The 23,541-nt window shown below is 32.4% G+C and overlaps 3 protein-coding genes across 7 annotated transcripts in view; 1 reads left to right on the forward strand and 2 right to left on the reverse strand.

The window, feature by feature from the left end:
* Positions 1-886: 886 nt before the first annotated feature.
* LOC122716059 (arf-GAP with coiled-coil, ANK repeat and PH domain-containing protein 2) lies at positions 887-5,782 on the reverse strand. The gene is made up of 12 exons (XM_043938765.1): positions 5,610-5,782; positions 5,390-5,447; positions 5,026-5,084; positions 4,309-4,482; positions 3,571-4,215; positions 3,313-3,492; positions 3,113-3,219; positions 2,861-3,044; positions 1,891-2,779; positions 1,730-1,829; positions 1,528-1,648; positions 887-1,458 (listed from the first exon to the last, which is right to left on the reverse strand). The coding sequence occupies exons 1-12, from the start codon at positions 5,660-5,662 to the stop codon at positions 1,290-1,292; spliced, it is 2,739 nt and encodes a 912-aa protein (XP_043794700.1). The 5' UTR covers positions 5,663-5,782; the 3' UTR covers positions 887-1,289.
* A 183-nt stretch (positions 5,783-5,965) lies between these two features.
* LOC122716060 (COP9 signalosome complex subunit 7b) lies at positions 5,966-9,674 on the forward strand. Of its 3 annotated transcripts, none has more exons than XM_043938766.1 (4): positions 5,966-6,179; positions 6,483-7,137; positions 7,212-7,386; positions 9,475-9,674. In XM_043938766.1, the coding sequence occupies exons 2-4, from the start codon at positions 6,490-6,492 to the stop codon at positions 9,522-9,524; spliced, it is 873 nt and encodes a 290-aa protein (XP_043794701.1). In that variant the 5' UTR covers positions 5,966-6,179; positions 6,483-6,489; the 3' UTR covers positions 9,525-9,674. The 3 variants fall into 3 exon arrangements, with proteins under 3 accessions (XP_043794701.1, XP_043794702.1, XP_043794703.1); XM_043938767.1 differs by lacking the exon at positions 9,475-9,674 and adding an exon at positions 7,506-9,042; XM_043938768.1 differs by lacking the exon at positions 9,475-9,674 and adding an exon at positions 8,314-9,042.
* A 235-nt stretch (positions 9,675-9,909) lies between these two features.
* Positions 9,910-23,541, reverse strand: part of LOC122716058 (metabotropic glutamate receptor 2-like) — a 138,808-nt gene continuing 125,176 nt past the window's right edge. For all 3 annotated transcript variants that reach the window (XM_043938761.1, XM_043938763.1, XM_043938764.1), the window contains exons 4-15: positions 22,804-22,948; positions 18,500-18,751; positions 17,816-17,990; positions 17,622-17,728; positions 17,135-17,284; positions 16,890-17,023; positions 16,206-16,364; positions 15,153-15,319; positions 14,082-14,458; positions 13,160-13,311; positions 12,876-13,083; positions 9,910-12,107 (exon numbers count right to left, since the gene is read on the reverse strand). In XM_043938761.1, the coding sequence (XP_043794696.1) occupies positions 11,896-12,107; positions 12,876-13,083; positions 13,160-13,311; positions 14,082-14,458; positions 15,153-15,319; positions 16,206-16,364; positions 16,890-17,023; positions 17,135-17,284; positions 17,622-17,728; positions 17,816-17,990; positions 18,500-18,751; positions 22,804-22,948 (2,238 nt within the window). In that variant the 3' untranslated portion in view covers positions 9,910-11,895. The remainder of the gene's footprint in view (positions 12,108-12,875; positions 13,084-13,159; positions 13,312-14,081; positions 14,459-15,152; positions 15,320-16,205; positions 16,365-16,889; positions 17,024-17,134; positions 17,285-17,621; positions 17,729-17,815; positions 17,991-18,499; positions 18,752-22,803; positions 22,949-23,541) is intronic.

Here is a 23,541-nt window from a genome sequence, read left to right on the forward strand (position 1 = left end):
CAAGTCACGAAAGGAAACTAATTTACGTGTGTTAAATGCATAAAACATAGCAAAAAAGAAAGATTGAATTACAAAAAAAATTGTAACGTATTTTTATGTATATCTTTTGATCGTTAATTTTAAACAATCTCTTAAATAAAATATTTTTTTTTAAGAATTAACGTCAAATAGTTGTCAGATGTACAAGTTTGTATGTACAAACATTCAATTTTTGGCAACAAATTCGATATACTATATAATATATGTATATATTGTACGGAACTATATAGAATCATTGTTAGTCTATTTTGGTAATCTAATATAGTATACAGCTATTTATAAATGTAACTATTCTATCAACTATATTGTAATATTCTATGTATCTATGTCACAATTCACTATTTCGATTACTACTTTTAGCTAAAAAAGAAAAAAAAAAAAAAAAAAAAAAAGGAAAAAAAATACAAAAAAGAAAAAAAAAGAGTTTTTCAATACCAATACATAATACTAGTTAATATTAAGTATATAAAAACAGATATATCTATGTATAAAATTATTAATCCATGGACATCACGGAATTAGATCATATATCGAAAATGTGTTGATTATTAATCAAATTTTCATACTATAGAGTTTATGACTATTTTTTCATATTTTTTTCTGGATATCACATAAACGATATACAAATATCTATATAATAATGTATAATAATAACTTATATTTTGTCATAGATATTTGCAAAATTATTTTTCATATTGCATTTATAACTATGTAGTGTCTGTGTGAAGTTCGTTAAATTGTAAGATCATCTTTAAAATATATACGGATCATGCACGACAATTATTACCGTGTCTTTATTTTCTGTAAATTTCAGAGGAAACGAGGAGGAAAAATATACAAAAAGATCGGCATCTTAATATTTTATCATTAGACAGCATAAATTTCGCGTATAAGCAAAATATAATATTTTCTTCTTTCTTCTTTCTATTTCCTTTCGCAAAACATGTGAAAGTTTTTTAGCTTTGTGTGTTATCTTTAATTAGAAATACAAAATGCTAATAAATTTTAATAAATCTTTTTTCGCACAGAGATCAGAAAGTGTAAAAAGTGTACAAGTTCCATAATGGTTCTTTGTTTTGTTTCAATTACTATATCGCCAAACTTCGAACTTCATACTTACTTCGTTAATCAATTTTATTACCCTGCAAGGAACTGAAAGACGACATTTTCGATGTACCAGACTGCTTATTCTCTTTACGTTGTAGCATGCTTTTTAAATTTTGCAAATAAACTTTGCACATTCTTAAACCTCATTCAGGCGGTTGTGACGCGTTATTACTTTCATTTCGCCGTTGCAATCGTTCTGGATGAGAACAAGCTAGTTGGCTAAAATCACGAACGACATCGTTGAAAGTTTCATCACCGCTAATTCCAATCTCAGAATCTTTCATTTCTTCGTTTAAAAGACCAAGTCTTAATCTGAAATATATATCGAAGTGATATGATAAACATCGTTTGTTTAATGAAACAAATCCACTTTATACTTACAATGTAACGATGTCCGCATTGGCTTCTTTTACAGCTATGGATAAAGGTTTTATACCACTTTCATCCTCGATATGCTGATCCGCGCGATGTTTTAGTAGCAAACATACTTGGGCAGTGTGACCTATATGTATTCCAAATAAATAATTAATTTTGATAATTATGATAAATTTATTAAAAAATAAAATTTATAAAAAATGCACACCTAATTCTGTGGCCAAATATAATGGTGTTTTTCCATCAGCATCTTGGCAATTGATACGAGCTCCATTTAATATTAGATATTCGCAAGACATCACAGAACCCTGTATTTTAAAAAATAAAAATTAATTACCGAAGAATTTTGACAATGATTTTTATACTTACACTTATAATTGCTTGATGCAGAGCATTTCTTCCTCTGTCATTAACATTTGTCCATGATTTATCAGCACCAGCTGCTAAAGCTGCGCACATTACAGGAAGATTATGCGCAGCAGCAGCTTTATAAAGCAACATTTCAGGGTGTAAATTTTCTATATCCTCTTCATCTGTGAATTCTTCATCCTCGCCAGCAGTCGAATCTTGATCGGAACTTAACTCTAAGCTATTATCGATCGTTGGCTTTGGTAAATCACATCCGAACATCAATACATCGGATTCTATTTTACATTGTTTTTCCGTTCCTGCATCTTTATTCTCAAACGCATCTTTCACATCAGAAATCTCTGTGTTTAAGGACACTTCATTTTTTATCGATAGATTATTTTCTGAATCATTCATGGCAATTGTATTGTCCTTGATTTCAGGAATTAAAAGTTTATGTTCATTTTCGATGTTAAATTCCATATTATTATCGATAGTCTTAAGATTACTTTCATTTGCGTCGCTACGAGAACGTGCTAAGATTTTCCCGTAAAGTGTAGATTCATTCTTTAAATCCATATTCGTACTATCGTCAGAGCTTAAGGAACTTCTTTCAACTTTCTTCGCTTTATCGACAGAACTTAAACTTTCAATTGACGTATGTTTACTCTCGTCCGAGCTCGTTGAATGATGACCCTCTTTTACAGATGATAACATCGTTGTTTTGTTACGATTAGTATTATCGATTTTGTCACAACTCCGCGGTCGACGGCGCAATTTACGGACACTCCATTTGCGAAAATGCATCTTATCGCGGCTTGCATGCTGTCCGGATGAAATCATATTGCTCAAAGGTTTTACGAATTTGCGTTCTACATATTTTGCTCTTATCCAAGCTTCACGTATATTTCTGTTAATTTAAGAAAAATATTAAATTTATTATTTTTGGGAAGGGAGAATAGATGTTATCTTCTATATCAATTTTATTTACCCGTTACACTTTGGAGTAGCTCTAATAATATTAGGAGGGATTGGCAAAGCTTCATAAACATTGTTCACAACAGTGTTTCCAAGCTCTGCCATTACTTTCAGTATTTCAGGTTCCCAATCATCTAACGTCAATGAACGAACCTTACTGTAATGAACACCTAAACTTCTATGCACCCCAGAGCATTCTAAAAGAAAATAAATTTTTTAAATAGAGCTAGAAAATAATTGAGTTCGTAATAAAAAAATGAATTACCTATGCAGAGTGTAATTCCAAGATTGATACTGGCCCATCTTGGATTAGCACCACCACAATCACAACAAGTATCGTTTCCAGCAATCTTTAAAATTTGTTCCCATACTCTGCAGAATAAAGAGAATTATATATATATTTTTTTTAAAAATCAAGTCTTATCTAAATGCAATTAAACATTCAAGATCATTTTTAATTAATACCTTGACTTAGGTTTTGTTTGCTGCCTGTTTGATCCTCTAACATTTTGTGATTGCGATTCTCGTATATTAATTATAGTACCAGCACCCATTCCTCTTTGAATGGCAGCACCAATTGCTTGTTGCATGGCAGTTACCCATGCTAAATAAGCTTCTTCACTATCAGCTTGTAATATGTGACTTCTATAAATTGAATAATAATCTATTAAAATATTTATTGTTACATAAAATTTTTTACTATTATCATTATTGACTGCTCACTTTGTAGGACTTAATACTTCAAAACAATTTCTTCTATCACAGTCAACCACTGGTTTTACAGTGCAAAGACGAAGATCTTCTTCCATAATTGTATAATCATTATCACCAGTTCTTTTTCTATAAACCAATTGATGATCTCTTAGACAAAACCATCTTCTGTTCCATGTTTTAAACGCATTACTGGTACGTTTAAAGAGATAGCCTTCCATCTTAGGATTACCAGGTGTTGGGGAAGGTATTAAATCTCTATTAGTAACGTAAATATGCCGATTTTCCATTTCTTTTTCGAGTTTCACGGAATCGGCTCTCATTTTAATTAAATTATCCCCGAGTTGTTTTAAAAATGGATCCAAATCTTGCGCTAGATCGCTACCTTGATGGTAATAAGTAATGCACGCATTCATATAATTATGTAAGGTACCCAATATTTCGTGTCGTTTGCGTGCCTGTATCATTGTTAAAGAATGAATATAATCTAAAGCAGTATGCCGGAAACAGGATCTGGTAGCTGATAAAATGTTCGAAGTTTCTTCATATTCTGCAGGTCTGGACTTTGGAACTTGAGAATTTCTGTTTAAAGCTATATCTAAATCTGCAGAAATTTTTTCGAAATAATGACGAGATTCTTTTACTCTCTTGATATCACTGTTAAAATATTATAAAATGTTAGAAATATTATTTGAATATACATATTATATATATATACACACACATATATAAATATTTAATAGATCTTACCTTTTAACAAATGAGTTAAGATCTTTAATTACAGTTCTAGATGCTTGATCTAATAAAATAGTATGAAACTTGTTCATTTCTTGTAAAGCATGAATAAGTTTGTTCAGTAAGGCCATTATCTCTGAATCATCATTAAAATACAGAGATAATTCCCAGAGACTATTTGCAAATTGGCTATAAAAAAAAGTTATTTTTTAATAGATAGATAATGTAAAAAAAATACATAAATAATATAAAAAAAATACTTTATAAAGTAAATATTACAATTTAAATTTATATTACAATTTTTATTTATTATGTATATTAAAAATTATATAAAATAATATAAGAATATATAAAGTTTTTAAAATTATTTTTTATTTGAACATAATATAAAAATATCAAGGAAAGAATAATTCATAGCAACTGTTTTAACTGTATCACTGTCTATATGTGAAACTGAGTACCATATGTATGAGTCATTCTCAACAGAGTTGTAATTCATGTGTTTCCTGACTCCTCTTTATTAGTTGAAGTATTATATCTCCCTCACCCATTTTATTATATTAAACACATTTGATTTAAAATGATTAATAGCATTTCAATCATATATTTTATATGATCAATCAAACATTTATAGTTTTGTTATTATTAACTATGATATAATTTCATTCTTTCATAATAGAAATTTTTATTCCTCTATTAATTACATATAAGTTAATATATGTAATAACATACCTCTGATGTCCTACAAAAAGTTTCCCAGTGTCAATCATCTGACTACAATTTTTTAATACCTGCAAAGAATTCTGTTTTAAGTTAATTTAAAAACATTGATGATTATCACAATAATTCTTTTAATGAGATCACTTATGTAACATAGTTTATAATGTAATTGATAATATAGAGAAGTATAAATATTTGACAATTAAAATTCTTGAATTTAAATTTCATTTAGCAATTTTTAACAATAATAATTCATTTTGCATATAATATGAAATAACATAACCCTTTTATATTATTATTTATAACGTGTGTGCAAAAACTTTAATATTTTTTTCGTTATGCTTTCTTCTCTTTTTTGTGAATTGAATAACAATACCTTGTCTAACTTTTGTTCAAGTAAATCAACATTTGCTTCTACTTCTTCGATGCAGGATCTAGAAACATGAAACGAATATTCAAAAAATATTTTCTTTTATTAATATACGTCTTTTCTTAATGTGGTGCATTCGTCAACGTTACTCATAGTGCTCGTGCAACAGAGTGAAATAAAAGAAGCAAACAAAAGTGTGTTAGAAGTTTTTTCAACCGATTCTCACCGAAACTTCGGCGTGTCTCGCAAACATTCTTCGAATTCGATTAAAGGCTTCATTTTGTACTATCCGTTGCCCGGAATTTTCAAGCGCAGTCTCGTCCGACGAACTGCAATCTTGAAATTTTTCCGTTCACTATTTCCCATCAAACGGCACAATCATTTGGAAAGACTATTAACATAAACCGTTCGCATTCGCGAAGAACAACACATTCCCCTCTCTTCTGTCAAACACAGCATACAATACGTTGAAGTTATTCTAGACTCAAGATACTGTTTGCCAGTGTCGACAACATCCACGTGAGTTTAGAACGAAAGAGAACTTCACAAAGAACGTATCGATTCATGCGAAATATATTTTTCGAAGCGTTTTCTTTTAACAGTCCTTTCGTATGATATTTTATCACTGTCCTCTATACCATTCTCCTTTTTTGTAAGACAATTACATCGTCATCTGGTGAAAGTTCCGTTTCCTTTCCCGTGGTACGACTTGCACATTTATATTTGCATACTTGCTTACATTCGAAGGCATATTCAGTAAGAAAAAGGCATTTGGTATTTGTAAACATCGGATAAAGTAAGTTCATCTTACGTAATATGTAACAAATATGTTATTTGTTAATTTTTTTACTTAATTCAATCAGCTTTTTATTTTCTTATATTAAAATTTTGAGAAAGAAATAATCCTAACCTATAAAATATATTAACTTTTATCTGAATAAATTAAGATTTTATGTAGTATGATTTTATAAATAAGATTTCATAAAGAATATTACTATAACGGATTTTCTAATAGATTTTTCTAAATATATAAAAACTTGAAGAATTTGTTATTCAATAACATGTTTGTTCATTGCATCGAATAATATTTATTCAACAGGTTCAATATGACTGGTACAACTACCACAGAAAAGTCGGCTAATAATCCTTTGGAACAGTTTGTGCTACTTGCAAAAACTGCCAAAGGAGCAGCTGCTATAGAACTTATTAAACAAGCGGTAGAGACACCAGGTGTCCATGTATTCGGAGAATTATTAGATATGCCTAATATCAAAGAACTTGAAAATGGTCCTTACGTTCAATATTGGAATACTCTGAATTTATTTGCATATGGCACATACAAAGAATATTTAGAGAACAAAGACAAAGTTCTAGAATTGACTCCTACTCAAAAGAAAAAACTTCAGCATCTAACAATTGTAACATTAGCTACAAAATCTAGATGCATACCGTATTCTGTATTGTTGGAGGAATTAGATATAAAAAATGTTAGAGATTTAGAGGATTTAATAATAGAAGCAATTTATGCAGATATAATACATGGCAAATTGGATCAAAAAAATTCACAATTAGAAGTAGATTATGCTGGTTTAGGACGTGATGTTAGACCTGCTGATACAGGTGTAGTGGCTGAAACATTAGCCGCTTGGGGTCAAGCTTGTGACACCGTATTAGCATGTATCGAAGAACAAGTTACAAGAGCAAATGTAGAAAAACAAAAGGCCACATATCACAAAGAAAGAATACAAAGAGATGTGAGTAATATTTCCTCCAGAGAAAGTGATAAAATATGGCAAGGCTTCCAAATTTGTAATATCTTTGTTGGTAGATTGCTAACATAAAAAAATCACTTGCTGCACAAGCCGGAGGTGGTGGTGTGCAGGAAGCTGATATGGCAGGAGGTAGTTCAGGATCGGGAGGAAGTGAATCAAGTAGGGAAGCATTATCAGCTCCACCCGATGCAAAGAAAAAGCAACAGAAGGTCAAAGGTATTAAAGGAAGTGGTAAGTTCTGGAAGACAATTCAGTAATTTTTTATCACATGAAATGTATCTCATCGATGACAGGATTCTAGTATATTATATGTAATTTATATTGAAATCCTTGCAATCCTATGTAAACAGCGATAGTCGATGCCAATTTCAATTAAGAAGCACCATTGCGAACGGAGAAAACGTTCATTGCCATATTTTGGCATATCATACAGATACCAGAGGAATTGAGTTTTCATTAATTTCAAACGAAAATCTTGTGAATACAAGTAATGAAAAATAGCATTATAAATCACTGTTATGTTTGTTTTATGATAGTATTTGTTTATATGAAAAGTTTTGTTACATTAAAGTTGCAAGTTTTTTTCTAAATTGTCGTTTCTGTTATATTATATGTTGGAGTAAAACAATAATATATTGATATAAGATGGGAAAAGGGATAATATAAAAACGAATTTATATTCACTTTATTTATTTAAGATTGTAATTCAAGTTAACAATGCATGGGGATATTAAGGTAGTTTAGATATCTTAAACGGAAGAAAGGAAATCAATAAATGCATTTACAATATTTGAGCTTAGATTTTGAGTTGGTATAATTATTAAATTTTATATTTTATCATTAATATTTTCTACTATATAGATTAAATTTTTATTTAGAGTTTTCTTTACATTAGAAAAATTAGCCGATCATTATTATTAAAAAATTATGTAAGAATTCCCTGATCATAAAATTCGTAGATTCCTTATTTCACTGCACATTAGATTAGTATAAGAAAAGAGAGAGAGAGAGAGAGAGAGAGAGAGGGAGAGAGAGAAAGAGAGAGAGAAAGAGAGAGAGAGAAAATTAAGAAATAATAACAAAGAGAATTTAATCGATTAAATCGTTGTAAACACATGCAGGCATTAAACTTAATATCGAATTAATATTTGTTGTCAGCGATTCGAAGCAGACAAATGTAAATCGTGCACAATACCGTGTCACGAGCATGGCAAACACATTGTGATCGTCCTCACATCGAGACCTTACAATAATAAATGAGAAAACGACGAACGATTTTCTTACAAGAAAGAAGAATAAGTACTTTTATAACGAATAAGCTTCCGAATTTTGTAAAAACGTCTAGTATGTATTAAGAGTTTTTAGTCCAGACCAAAGATTTTATACTTTGCGTTATAAGGTGTGAATGAATAACGAAGCAGGGTTCGACAAGTTTTATAGGCAAGTCTATTCATAGTTGTTGCAATAAATTGCATACATATTTATTATTGTATCTGTGCCTATACACAAAAATACTGTCATTACTGTATGACAGTAGAATACAGCGTGATAAGTTGCTTAAATGTGTCTCATACAATATTTATAGTTTTTTTTTTTTCCATCGTTTGTGTTATCTTGTTGTCTTTTTATTTTCACCCTATAAAAACGATGAAATAACGTAGATACGAGAGAGAGAGAACAAAATATAATAACTGAAGTGATAAAGTGTAACTAGTCGGATCGACCGTTGTTATTAAAGAAAGAAAAAAAGAAAAGAGAAAAGGAAAAGTTGTGTGTTTAGGAGGATGTAAACGGTATACGAACGATACGTTGCTTAGTGAACAAGAAATGTCAGTTGAATTACAAAGCGTTGTAATTGCTAATGGAATAAAAAGATAATTTATTTTAGCGAGGCTTTTCTATTTCTCTGCACCCCCTTAATGCCTCTCCTTTACGTCTGTATGTATACGAGTGATTGTAAGATTTAGAATAAATTAGGCTTATAGTTATATTTTCTCTTTATAGATATATTGATTAGCGCATAGGATAAATAGGAATTGTAACTATCAATTTCCCAACTCGATTCATTGAAATTTTCTTTTCTGCACTTTTGGTTATTCGTAGGCAAGCTTTCGCGAAAGGCTGCACCCAGCTTTCAGGAATAGGTGGTACCGGAAGTCGCGTAAACTTCTCCAACCCTGTCCAATCGGAGCGTGCGTCTCTTTTAAAACAGTAGAAAGTCTTAAATCTATCGTGTTTTTTTTTTTTTTTCTCACAATTTAACCATCATGTGTATAGTAGGTACAAGTCACAAATGATACGCCTAATCGGGATTTTCAGGATCTACTAATCCGGTAAGGCACCATGAACTGAACGATGAGCCAAATTGAGAAGTTCAGCTTTAGGTGAAACCTTGTGGCATATCACCAACTCGATTGGATTGTGTCTGTCTATCTGTCTGTCTGTGTCCACGTCGTTGTAAGAACAGCGCATCGTTTCCTGTGTAATCTTTTTGTACTTTTTGAGAAATAAAACTGATCCTAAAAAGTAACACGTGATTATTGTAAGATGCACCTGGTGCGCATGGATGTCAAAAATTTAATCAAATTGATGCCTAGCCAAGGTATCGTGGTGTTGTTGTGGGAAAAGGGGATAGATAATTGCGTAAAAGGAGAAAGATAATTTTTCACGATTCATTTTATTTCGATAATTTTTCTTTTTCGATATTTTTCGATCGTTTTCCAACGAATACATCCAGTGTAACATCATGTAAATTTGTGTCATTCTACTGCAGTGTTCGTACGTATTTAAAATATCCTTAGATCGTAATAGTTCGCGCGAACTAGCTTAGAGTTTTCTCTCTTTCTCACGACAATTATCAATTATCGCGTTACGGAATTATCATCTTGTTATTATTTTTTTAATCTCATATTCGTAGTCTCTTAAACTCTTATAGAATTTAATTATGGCTAAATTGGTTCCGTATGAACTAATATTTTCGTTTCATGCTTTAATACTTAATGTACAGTATCGCGTATTGTATGTACAATTATATATTTACATACTCTCGAATGATATATGATCGTTGGTAAAATATAGTCAAATATATATTTACACATTCTCACAATTCTTTCATATATATGTTTATATTATGTCGAATTTTACGAGTGAAAATTTTAATTGTTAATCGAATTCACAAGTTTCAATGTAACAATGTATCGTTGTTCATGTTTTAAAGGAAAATAGAATCGTGCCAAACAATGGATACTGGGCTCATTTGTATCCAAGGTTTGACAGTGGATGTTCCTTTCGGTTTTATAAAAATTCAAAACTTTTTTTAGAAATCTTTTATACATTTACGCACGAACAAATTTATTTATATATAAAATCATTCGGAACGAATTGTTTTTTTTTTTTTTTTTTCAAGCGATCGACAATTTTACTCATTCTTGCGCAACTATCGCTAGCGAAAAAACAACTACGGGTTAGATCGGATATGTTTATCGCACGATTGCGATTCTACGAAAATGAATTTACAATTTTTCTTCAACATCGCGTATTTACATCTACGAAAACGGAATGTTATTCGTCGCTTGTTATTTTCATTTTTTAATCGCAAATACAAAGATCAAGCGCGGATTAACGTTAGATTATTAAAATTAGAGCGACTAGATCGTAAAGCGTTTCGTATTTTCGATCGAAACGCGATTGTTGCGTTTTTTCTTTTTTATCATTTAAATCTACGTGTAGCAATTCCTATAGTCTGCAGAGGAGATATCGAAAAGAAGGAGAAAAGATTATCTAAAAAAGTCTATTAGTTCGTATAGTCATATTTGGAAATTTGTTTTATGCTTTGAACTTATTCACTTATTCGTCTGTTATTTCGTGTGATATTTACAGGAAGAAATTTATATACAGAAAGATCGACAAATGTGATTTTCTCGATGTATCGAACAACCGTTGTTTCCTTTTTTTCTTTTTTCCTTTTTCTTTTTTTTGTTACAAAAATTATTAATAGAAGATCTCGTCGTATAGACGTAATCCTATTTTCGTATTTGGCAACGATTTTGGATAGTAATTCCCATTTTTTTTTTTTTTTTTTTTACATAACGAATTCGACTAAATATTTACAATATTTCAATTAATTCTATTATGATTATGATTATTATGATTAATGTGCAAACGTTATGAAATGATAGTGTATATACAAAATAGGTTTATGCAATCTCACGTGATTATTACGTGCATTACGCTATGATCACAGAAGAAATCAGAGCAGTTTTTAAAACGCCACTTAATAGTTAATTAAGATCGATTATTCGTCTTTTATGATGCAATTTCGTGTACCTAGCGTCCTCATAACGTCATATATTTATGCTAACCGACAAAATCAATTCTTCAAAATTTTTACATATTTTTTTAAATCTCTCTTAATCACCTATTTTCATTCACATTCTCCAAAAATCAATTTTATTTTATATATATATATATATATATTTCCATTATCGTTTGTAATTCACTTAATTTCACAAACAATATATTTCATCTTCATTCAGTCTAAACATCGTCCAAAGCTTTAAAGAGAATTAATATTAATTTTTTAATATCTCGAACTTAATATTCAGTCGTATTTATAAAATATCGTTTCAGTTCTCTCTTTTTTTTTTTTTTTTTTTTTGCGTCCTTTCAAACTATCACCGGATTTTTCGAAATTGGTTTCAAAGTCGCGGGCAAAATGGCCGATTCTATGGAAGTTTGCTGCTATAATGGAACATCACTCTGATTTATAGGTCCGTTTCCTATTCTCGCTTTATTGTTCAATTGCTTCGTTGTCGTGGTATTATCCTTCGTCTCTTTGCTCTGCGTTACCACAGCATTAGCGTCTTTGTCGTTGTTGGCAGAGGTTTGGGTCGATCGAGAAACGACCGAGGGTGGTTTCCCATTTTTCTGATCTTTTACCTCTAGCTCGTAATCTGCAAGAGAAAACATTTGTTAATTAAATTTCGTTAATTACGATTGGCAGGCTGAAAGGAGATTAAGATTTAATTTAGAGAATATACAGATCGGTCAGATGTTTACCAGAAAATTTTGAGAGACTCGAAAGGATTTTTATAGTGAATTATTTTGTCAGAAAATTGTTCCACGTAGACATTTGCCTGAGGTGTTTGTAGATCGAGAATGCAAAAATTGCCAGTCGAAAATGTTTAATTAATTAAAAAAGTCTTGATCGATAATTAGATAATTCCTTTGAAAAATACGGTGGTTAAAGTCTTTTAAAGGAAATTAAGATGCGCTTTCTTAGAAAGTATTAAATTAAATATGCTCGGAGAAAAGTTATAGTTAATTATTTCGTAAGTAATTAGAACGATTATTCTTGTAATATATGATAAAACTAGATATTGTATCAATTTTTAATTGCAAGTCTCTTATCGATAATTCAGATAACTAAAAAAAAATAAACTATTTTTCTTTAATATTTTATATCTCGTATTCATAAAATAAATGGCATTTAACGTGGAATATCGAACATTAAATATTTAGTTTATTGAACGAAAAATGTAAAAGAGATCCGGTTATAATGCCATTAAATATATCGTGAACTATATACTTACGACGTTAATCTTTTGAATATATTACGAATATATTAAGATCGAGAAATAATTTATTTTTTTTCTTTTCCATCATAATTAGGTTTTTTTTTTCTTTTCAATCTTAATATTTGACAAGTGATGGATACTCACATTCGCTTTGAGTGGAGCAATCAATGGTAGTGGTGATGTGTTTTTTAACAGCCTTATTCTGATCACACGTAGCCGCAGTGAGCGCAACCGGTGCTATCATGCTAGAAGCATTGGTAGCCGTGACTGCTGAACTTTTCGTGGTGCTATATCTAGTCGGCATCATGCTTTGACGTACGTTTCTTTCTGGCCGTATTAAAATGATGTATAACTGTTGACGGGGGAGAGAACGAAAAGGTTAAAAGTTGGCCACTCTATTCATCTGAAATTCTGTCGCAATGAATTACCTTCGGGCTGAACAGACAGGCTATAGTTACGGACGCGGATAGACTTATAGTAACTGACATCGAGGTGATTCTCAATGCAACGTTGTTCCCAGTACCGAAGTACAGGGGCACAAAAGCCAGCCATATCACGCACGTGGTGTACATCGTGAAACCTGTACAGTAGAAATACGATTATTGCGAATTTAATAATCCTTTTGGAACAGAATTTATTATCCTCAAATATATATTATATTTAATTAACGAATTGAAGTAGAAACGTATTTTCTTCTACTTTTTTTTTTCCCTTTTTCACTTTTTACGAGAAACGAACCACTAACGTTTAATCTTTAATCTCACAGATATCTATGGGTTAAGAGGATTTTTGTTTTTCATAATAATCATACAATGCGTGTACACATTTTCGAACAAAGAGAATTTCGAAAAGGAAAGGATATCCAACACCTCCCTATTATTATTTTGTTCTCCTGCCTCGCGCAGATCCGACTGAATTACACCCATTAATGTTTCACGATTCTAACTTGCACTCAAGAACGGCTTACAAAGAGATGGTGAAGTTTACGACTTAACAAAACTTAACAGAACTTCATCTTCGGTTTAGGAATTATCGTTAGAATCGGTGCTTGATTTATATTCAAACTTGGCAGCGTTAAACCTTTCCACGTAAACTTCGTCTAAAGTGTACGGAGCATCCGTTGTTGTTCCGTTAATAAAATTCTGCGCCAAGGAAATATTGTGCGCCCATCCTCGACGTGTTCCACCAAAGGAAAATGGAGAACAGCAGAAATCCCCCCATCGGGATACAAAAGACATTGAAGTCTCTATGAAAATACGGTACAAGTTGGAAAAAGGAACAAGCTCGAAAATTGGAAGATGGTGGACGTGTCGATACGATACGCGCGCATACACGTGTGCATACACTCACCGATGTGTTTGCTCTCGTTGAAAGCTTCCGGGATCTTTCTTGTGAGGACGGCGTACACGGTGCAAACGACGATCAACATGATGGGATAAGCGAAAGCGATCATGTAACTGGCGTCTATGTAACTGTTGCAAACGAGCAAATTGTCCTCCCTGGTCGGATAATGATGCATCGCCTTGGCTGGATCGATTATCATCCAAACTCCGTTGATCAGAATTTGCACGAACACCAAACCGGAACATATGATCAGCTGTGACCGCGGAGATATGAAGGATGGCCTCTTTGCGCTGTGTTTGCTCGCGTTGAAGATCCTCGATATTCGATTTGTCTTTGTTAAAAGGGCTGCGTAGACCACGGTGAAACAGAAACCCGCGGCGAATCTGTCGAACAATTTTCTTTCTCTCAAATTTTACGTTTCGTTTTTTTATCAACGATAATAATATAGTTTTGTACTAGCGTATCGAATAGTTTCTATTTTTTTCATTGGTTGGACGAAACTTTATCATTTTTTTGGATATGAGAATTTTTTTTTTTTTTTTTGAGCGATCTTGATTTTTTTTTTTTTTTTAGATAGAACTATATGAATATTTTTGTAAAGTATATTTTATATACAGATTCCTCGCTATTTTTTTTTTTTTAGAAATTATTTTCGTTGAGAATTTTTATCATTTATTTAATATTTTCGGATTTATGGATTATTTGATTTAGAGAATATCCCTTTTATCGAGATATCATATTTTCGAGAAATTAATTTTTCACTTTATCGATGCATCGATACGAAAATGATAAATGTAAAATGCGAGAACGTTTAAGAAATAACTTTCACTTCTAAATAGATTCACCGATCTGTTTTATATTCTTCTTTCGACTTGCCTTAATTGAATCGCGTGCAATTCACGTCCCTGAAATTTTATCAATTTTTCACCGATCGATGCACTCGCGTTCACTTGATTAATGTCAATTTACCGTCGCCGACTCGTTTCTGCCGTAAGAATTTAATTTATTTTTCAATGGCCACGTTGAAGTCGAGTTTTTACACGCCACAGGAAAATGGGATGCGCACTGATCCTTTACCTTTGAATCCCGCAAACGATGTCCGTCGGTCTGAGAACGAGGGCGAAGGTAACGAGGTAACAGAGCAGGATCCCGGAGAGAAGAACGTACGACAGTTCACGGCCAGATGCACGTACCACCGGTGTGTCGTTGTGCTTCAGAAACACCCCACAGACGAATAGAGTTATCTGTTGGTTGCGAAATATTTTCTCAAATTCGTATTCCTTCGAATCGAAACTCAAGTTTCGTTGGGATCGTTGGATTATGTGCCCGAGTCATAAATCAATATGCGAATATTTCGAGTTATATTTTAAAAGTTCGAAAGAGTGAAATTCTTACGTTTGATGCACGAATTATATATTAATTCAAGTTTTAATGAAATTAAATTGACACGAGAAAAATTTCATTGTATTTTTAACTGTTAGCCTTAATAATAATAATAATAATAATAATAATAATTTCAAATCTATCTTACAAATATATTTCAACGACTTTGGAAAAAAAACGCATCATCTCAATTATTTGTCAAAGTACGACTTCGTGCTGATATTTTGATATTTACGAGTCGTTCGAGCAGTTTGGATCAATAATGCAGCTAGTTTTTCTTACCAGCACTCGTGCAAGAGGCTCTCGGCCGATTTAATGCATTGTAGTCGGAATTGGTCGACTCGCGATTATTTCATACCGTAAATCGCACTATATGCAATTAGAGCAATTGACCTTTATCTTCGCAATCTTTTCTTCCTTATAATCCCACGATTAAAACGCAACAGTGAATTCGAAATGTAAAGAAACTTTTCTTCCTTTGTTCTCATTATTACGAATCTTTGTTCGTCATTTCTTTCTAGCAAAAAAAAAAAAAAAAAAAAAAAAAAAAAAAAAAAAAAGAAAAAAAACGAAACGATTCAACGCACCGTGAAAAACTTTTCTTTCGCTTTCATCGCCCTATTCTCTTCTAAAACGCAAAATTCAAAGAGGCAACAATTTTTTTTTTCCTCTCACTTTTACACAATATTCGCAATTTTGTTCTTTTTTCGTCTGTAATTACGTTCGCCTCTAACGAGAATCACTTACCAGAATCCCTGTAGAGGAGAAAGACATTGCCCCTATTGCCCATCCGCTTTCTGGCCGCAGGAATTCCTCGGGGATATCACGGCAAGCGGAGTGCGTTTCGTCCGGCACCGTACCTTGACGACAAGAAATACATTGGGTCACGTCCTTGTGATCTCGTATCTGTTTAACAAACGTAGAAAAATTTAAAAATGAAAAATCCGTCCAAGGTAATCCGTTCCGCGCTATATTTATTTCAGTTGCTCCCCTGAAAGCGGAGTAGCGCTTTTTAAAGGGAAGCTTCCGTTTCCGTGAATTTAAAAAGCGATCTTCCATGACGCGTTAAATATCTGTCCCGTATCTGTTCGCGAACAGGCATTTCTCGAATCAACTCGAAAATGAAAAAATAAATACGCGATTGCGTTCGATCGCGAGGAAGTATTTCTTCAAAAGAATTACACGAGATTATCATAGAGAATGGGAAATAATATCTCTAAAGGAATTTTTTTATTAAATATCTATAGAAAGAAACAATCGTGTCGCGTGTGATGTCGCATCTATGAAAGTCTAATAATATCGAATTTTCCGATTTTTCCTCGCGAGAAAGAAAAAATCTTTCTTCTTATGTCGATCGTTTATATTTTAGAAACATTTAAATGTTGGGTCATCATCATCGTTGTTGAAATTGAAGGAAACATGATAACAAACCTGATATTGAGTGCAATTGAAGCAATGCCAGCAGCATTGCTCGCCCGCCACGTATTTCTTTGCCTGGCCGACCTCGCAGGGCAGAGAGCACACGCTTTCGGGTGGCTCGGGATGTCCAAGTTTAAATTGGATTGCTGCAAGGAATATGCGAGTAGGTAGCGAGAGAGAGGGGAGGCGCCGTTCAATTTCGCGAGAAAAAGGTAGCGAAAGGAGGGAAATCGCGAAACGACCAATCTGTGGCTTACCAGACATATTCAACCGTAATTCACCCGAGAGATATTTGCCAACCCGGACCCACTCGTATTTGCCCGGCTCGATTTGTTTGAAGTGTATGATGTTGTATCGGGCCGGCCCGTCACCGTTCTTGTCGAATTTGAATTTGTCGCCGCTCAGACCTTCAATCATATTTCCATTCGATGAACTCGAAATTTTTGCGAATTCAATTTTCATATTCTAATTTCTTTTTTTCTTTTTTTTTTTTTACAGCTTTATTTTACAAGATTGGCTCGACTCGTGAAATCTTATTTTTTAAACGGAATTATATATACATATATATATATATATATATATACGAGAAAACTAAACAGCGTGCAAACTATTGGAAGTTTTCTTTTCGAAATGTAAATTTGATATTTGGAAATATTTATATTTCGTATTTTAAAAAACGACGAACGGATCGTCTCGAAAGGAACTAATAAGTGGAACGTTTCATCAGTGAGTAATTGTTCTTACCTTCAAAATCCACTTTTCGAAGATATTTCAAAAGTTCGGTACCCTTGGTAGGTTTCATCGCGTCGCACAGTCCAGGTTTCCCATCGCAGAGCTCTTTGTGCATATCTCTGAACGGGGAATATTTATAGCACGCTTGTCACGGGGGAATATCATGCGAAATTTGTTTGATAATAAATTCGTGAAAATTGAATTACCGAAATGCATAGGCGAACGCCATCACCGCGTCGGACACGAATTGGAGTTGATTCTCGAACGCTGTGTTCTGTTTCGTCAAACGCTTTTCCGTAGTGCAGAATTTCGTGTAATTTTTGTTGTACGGAGTTATGGATGCGTTCGGGTATTTACACTGAAAGTGATGTTCCCAGAATTCTAAAACGATTTACCGCATATTTCATTACAATACATTACACCTTCCGTTTAAATATTATGTAACAAATTTTATTCCGTATTTAACATTCTGTATACGTTTTTTCTCTCTCTCACCGTGAATTATCTTTTCAAAATATCATCATATAATCCGTTGAAAAAATTGTATTCGAAACAAACGCGATGGAAAAGAAATAGCTTCTCTTCATCTCGCTCTTCTCACTCGGTTCAAATAGTTTCGTTTAACTTGGGTGTTAGATAATAAATACGACATGGATAGAATATTGGAAAGTTTGCGAAAGTTAGAATTAGCGAAGTTTAACGAGGCTCGCGTGTCATTCATCTCGTTCATCTCGTTCGTCTAACTCGGCTCAAATAGTTTCGTTTAAATCTTACTTAGGTGTTAGATAATAAATACGATATGGATAGAATCGATATTGGAAAGTTGTAGTCCGCGAAAGTTAGAATTAACGAAGTTTAACGAGGCTCGCGTGTTTCGCTCGTTAGCTTACCAACGAACCACGGATTCCTCCGGTTGTTCTCGACCGTCAAATTGAGGAAATATTCTTCGAAACCCTTGACAGGATTTGCTTGAGGTTGAACCGATAGAGTGCCCTCCACTTCCGCCTCGTTACCATCGCTAACCAACCCCCTGGCGCTCCATCCGTCGCTGCCAATCCACGAAAACGCACCGGTCGCATTGCAACGTTTAACCGCTCTCATAACTCCGGCAACTTCTTGATCCGAGCCGAATATGATGCAACCTGATCAGACAGACGATGAAACGATCGATTAACTCTCAATTAAGAATTTCTCAAAATATTTTTTGCAAAATATTTTTCCAAAAATTTATGTCTTCCATCTCTGTTTAATTAGTCATCCTGCTTTCAAAGATTATCTCGAACTGAATTTCGAATTAATTGCGAAGAATATTTATAAAAGGCATAGGAATCAGATCGAGATCGATATAAGATAAGAGAATTTTTATTTACGATTTTATATACGATCGATTGAAATATTAAATATTAAATATTAAAGAGATTTTTCTAAACTAGCTAGCTTTTATAAATATCAAGAATTTATTCTGCAAAATTTTATATTGGCAGTGGGAAGATATTTTTTTATCGTTTGCAATGAAAAGAAATGCAAGAAGAGAGAGGTATTTTGAGGTATATGGTTTTCCAGAGTTTAATTTAATTCGATCTCTTTTTCCTTCCTTCGTTCAGGTGATTTTCTGATTCTCAGGTGACGTAATTAATTTCTCCGCGAAATCGAAACACAGCAATCTGATAGCTGGTATATAATTCTACTACGCGTTATATTTCTAGAAATTTCACGCTCCACCCTGCCGCTTCTATTCCATTTTTCTACCCCTCGCTCCTCTCTTACTCTTTCAATATATATTACTGTTGACTCGAGAGAAGCAAACTCATCGTGCCAGTCTTTGCTTTAAAGAAGCACAATCGTTCAATTTTCGCTTCCAAACTTTACCTCGTGTTTTACTTTTTTAATCCAAACTCGGTTCGAGATCGTTCGCCAGGATTCATTTTTGTTCGATAAACTGAAACGCAGAAGCTGTATCTTTATTTTATGCAAATTACGATCCTCGAAAGAAACGTCCTTCTAATTCCCTCTTCTTTTTTTATCCTTTTCTTTTTCACGCCACACTGCTTCTCATCTTCTAATCTAAATTCCCATAAGAATCGTGTAATCACCTGTTTTACATCTTTACATCCGTTTCTTTTTTTCTTTTTTTCTTTTTCGACGCCGAGCTCGAAAGCTTAAGTAAAGACCTTAATCTTCGAGAACGGGATGGATCTAAAGATGGATCAGAAAAATTGCTGCTCGATCAGTTTTTTATAGGGATGATATTTTTTGCAAGGTTAAGACGTGGCATATTTCGCAGAACGAACTTCAAATTCTTCAGTTTGGAGAGTAATTTTCGACTCTAGCCGATCGTTAGTATCGATAAAAGGGCAGACGAGGGTTAACGAGGGCCGGAGTTTCAACAGAGAGAAACTTTAGGCCGCGAGTACCATTTAAACGGTAGTAAATTTACTCCCTCTATTTTGCAGTACAACTGTGTAATTGCGATCCGTTGAATGAGAAACAATCGCGCAATGGCACAGGCGTCGATGAAAGATGTGGATTAGAGCTAAAGTTTTTTTTTTGAAAAACTTTAAAAGAAATTCTTGGTTAAAAAAGGATTTCTCATATAACGAACTCGATCTCGTGGATTTTTATAATAATTAATAGCGTAAAATTATATATTCTATGTGTCTATGTTTGTACAAAACTTTATCAAAACTTCCTTTTTAATACTTTTGTATCCTTTTTTAATACGAATGTCGTTAACTTTTCTTGTTTTTTTTTTCTTTTTTCGCGAACACCAGGTGGCTAGTCTCGTATAATCGTGCGAAAGTTTGTGTTTCCTTGACATATTTCGAATATGATGAATTTTCACGTGACATAAAGTATTATTTAATATCTCGTATGGAAAGAAAATTTAAAATACTAAAAATAAGTGTAAAATATAAAAACAACGATTTTGGATAGATATAATAGAATTTCGTATATTTGAACATACAGGATGTAGTTCTTTATTTTATTTTTTTTTATTTCAAATTTAAATATTTTCAAAGTATGATACTTATAAAGAAATGTAGTATACATATGTAATTATAATAGTTATAAAGAAAATTCGTAATTTGTATGATAATCCAATATAACGAACAAGGTATATGTTCATTTTTGGCCGAGAATTTAATAAATCTAAAAAATTATAAACCATAAAAATTAAATTATCTGATTATTTTTAACCTTCTTGAATAATAACACACTTTCACCTTTATACTCTTATTTTTCCCTCTTAAAATAAATTAAGCGTGTTGTGATTTGATATCTCCAGAACTTTTAATAAAATTCCTGAACTTGGTATTATATTTTTAATTATTTTTTTCTTAAAAAATGTTCAAAAAGCGAATTCTCACGTATTATTTAATTTTACACGAAATTAGGCAAATTAAAGAGAAATGGTAGTTAGTTTTTCGGGCGATTTTCTAGAATTTCTAAAAGCATATGGAAATCGTAATTGTAGTTGAGAGAGCAGTTTAAAATAAATGGGCAGAAAGTTTATTAATGGGGTCGAAGATTTGTATGGTCAAACTTTAGTGAAAAATTCGGTAATCTCTATTATCCCTTAGCGAGCATTATACGTACGAGCGTGGCTTACACATAGCTTAATTTTAATCGGTGTAATTCTAACTTTGTATGTATGGACATTAAAAACTTTATAGATTTTTCGATACATCGAACTTCTCTCTCCAGGGGGTTGCGATGCGCATGAAAATGCCCTGCAACGCGCCATTAACTTTAAGAGTAAATACAAAAGTTATATCGCGTGTAATGGCTCTGCTTTTACGAAAGATTTGTTTTTTAATTAATTACGTTCTGTAATATACTTGAAAGCGTTCTATTCTTTTTTTTAATACGATATTAAATTATTATTAAATATATGAATGATAATTATTTTATCATTGCCTACTTTTAATCATTTGACATTTATTACTCATTAATTATTTAAAATAACTCATGGAGGATATAAATATATGTTAAATTATTATGAACACGAGAACAATTAATTTATTAGTATCTGCTTTTCAAGCATTTAAACTCTATTGATTATTTAGCTCGTGCAGTGTCCTTGAGTCCATTCGAGTATATATGAAATTTCATTGCACGTTCAATTGTTATTTGTAAAATTATTTTAAAAAATATATATCGTACGTTATATTAGAAATAAATAAATTTAAATTTTTTTCAAAATTTATTTTCCATTCGGAACATTGACAAAATTTAATTCCTTTCTCATTCAAATATTCGATTATATGCCATAATATTTTAACAACATTTTTATTAGAATAGAAAGAAAATTGAAAATTTTTAATTGCCCTAACTCGACAATTAAAAACTAAAAGTTTATAGCAAAAAGTTAATAGCATTAATTTGCATAACAAAATTTTCACGAACAGTATCGATTTTAGTTTCTCGTGTCTGATTAAAAACGTTCATTTCCACTTTGAAAAAGGAACCGGTTCTCTGAAAATAAAAAGAGAGAGAGAGAAAGAAAGAGAATCAGCTGGTTCTCCACGTTCTATTTCGAAAGAGAAGTTAAATTTCAGGAATTCCAGTTTTATCTGGATTAGTATCGAGTCGTCTTCTAGTTTCCTCCCATTTTGATAATGAAATAGAAAATTGCAAATTAAAGATAAAAATTTCTATCATTCAAAATCTTTCCTCCCTTTCCTCCTTTTCTTTCTTGTATTCCTCTGGAGATATCTTTATTTCGCATTTCTTCGTTTCAATTCCACATCGATGGATCTTCCTCTGTTTTGTTTCGATTGATCCTGTCCCTTTGATACATTATACTTTATCGCGCCAATATACTTTGATAACTGGAATGAAGCTCTCGTGGTTTCGTGGAATTCACGTGTACGTTTGACGATTCGAGAATCTCTCTTCCCTCTGTGAAACGTTGATTACAAGGAAGAACCGTGTTGTTGAGAATATTTTGAATGATTTTGTATCGAAGATTTTGCAATAGACGTTTCTTGGTCCAAGTATTTGGTCTAAAATTTGCTTCTAGACTTTTTGAATATTGTTAGAAATTTTTCATCTTGTAGCGTAACAAATACATCGTAGACACGCGATTGGAGAAAATATTTTGAATTAAAATTTTACAAAGATACTTATGTCTCTAAATATTGTTGAGTATAGTTAAACAATTTTTTAAAAAATTGTGAAAAATATGGCTTACCTCGTGCTCTCGGTTTGGTCAACAATTTCAAAACGATATTGTCGTAAGCCGCATCTTTCGCAACCCCAGAATCTTTCACCAATTTTTCCTTGATAGCTATGCATATGTTCCTTTTACCTAGCAATTCTTCCAGCTCTTCGAACGCCTGTAATCAAACGAACAACATTCCCACAATCAGCTCGAATTTTTATTTTTTCATAATTATGTTTACGATCAAATGAATCTTAAATTGTGAAACGAGAATGTGTAAAAGAGGAATGTGAACTCGTGTTCAGATAATGGCTATCAGATTTCGATACCAGCATTCTTTTCTACCGTTCTTTATCCTAACTTTTAAAAAACTCAATATCATCCAAAATTCCAGATGAAAATTTTAAATTCCATTCTCTCAAGATGATAAACAATAATCGTTTACAAACATTTTATCATAAATCGGCGTGAAATTACGCACGTTTATCTCTCATTTAATTGCACGAAGACGGTCAAATGATCGATTCGAACAAGGTTTTCACCGATTCCTATCTCGTTATTCATCGCTGCATACATATGCAGCACATAAAAAAAAAAAAAAAAAAAAAAGGAGCAAACACGCGGAACGGTAATTTACATCGTTTCGATCTCTTTCCCTTCGTTTCGAATCTCTTTTTAACGACAATGATGATGCACACGCGAGGATAAGCATTATATTGAAATAAAATATTCAGCGTGAATGTGTTGGAGAAAAAAAAAAAAAAAAAA

This window comes from Apis laboriosa, unplaced genomic scaffold, assembly GCF_014066325.1.
Source record: "Apis laboriosa isolate Shangri-la unplaced genomic scaffold, ASM1406632v1 scaffold42_cov153, whole genome shotgun sequence".
In the NCBI taxonomy this organism is placed as follows: domain Eukaryota; kingdom Metazoa; phylum Arthropoda; class Insecta; order Hymenoptera; family Apidae; genus Apis; species Apis laboriosa.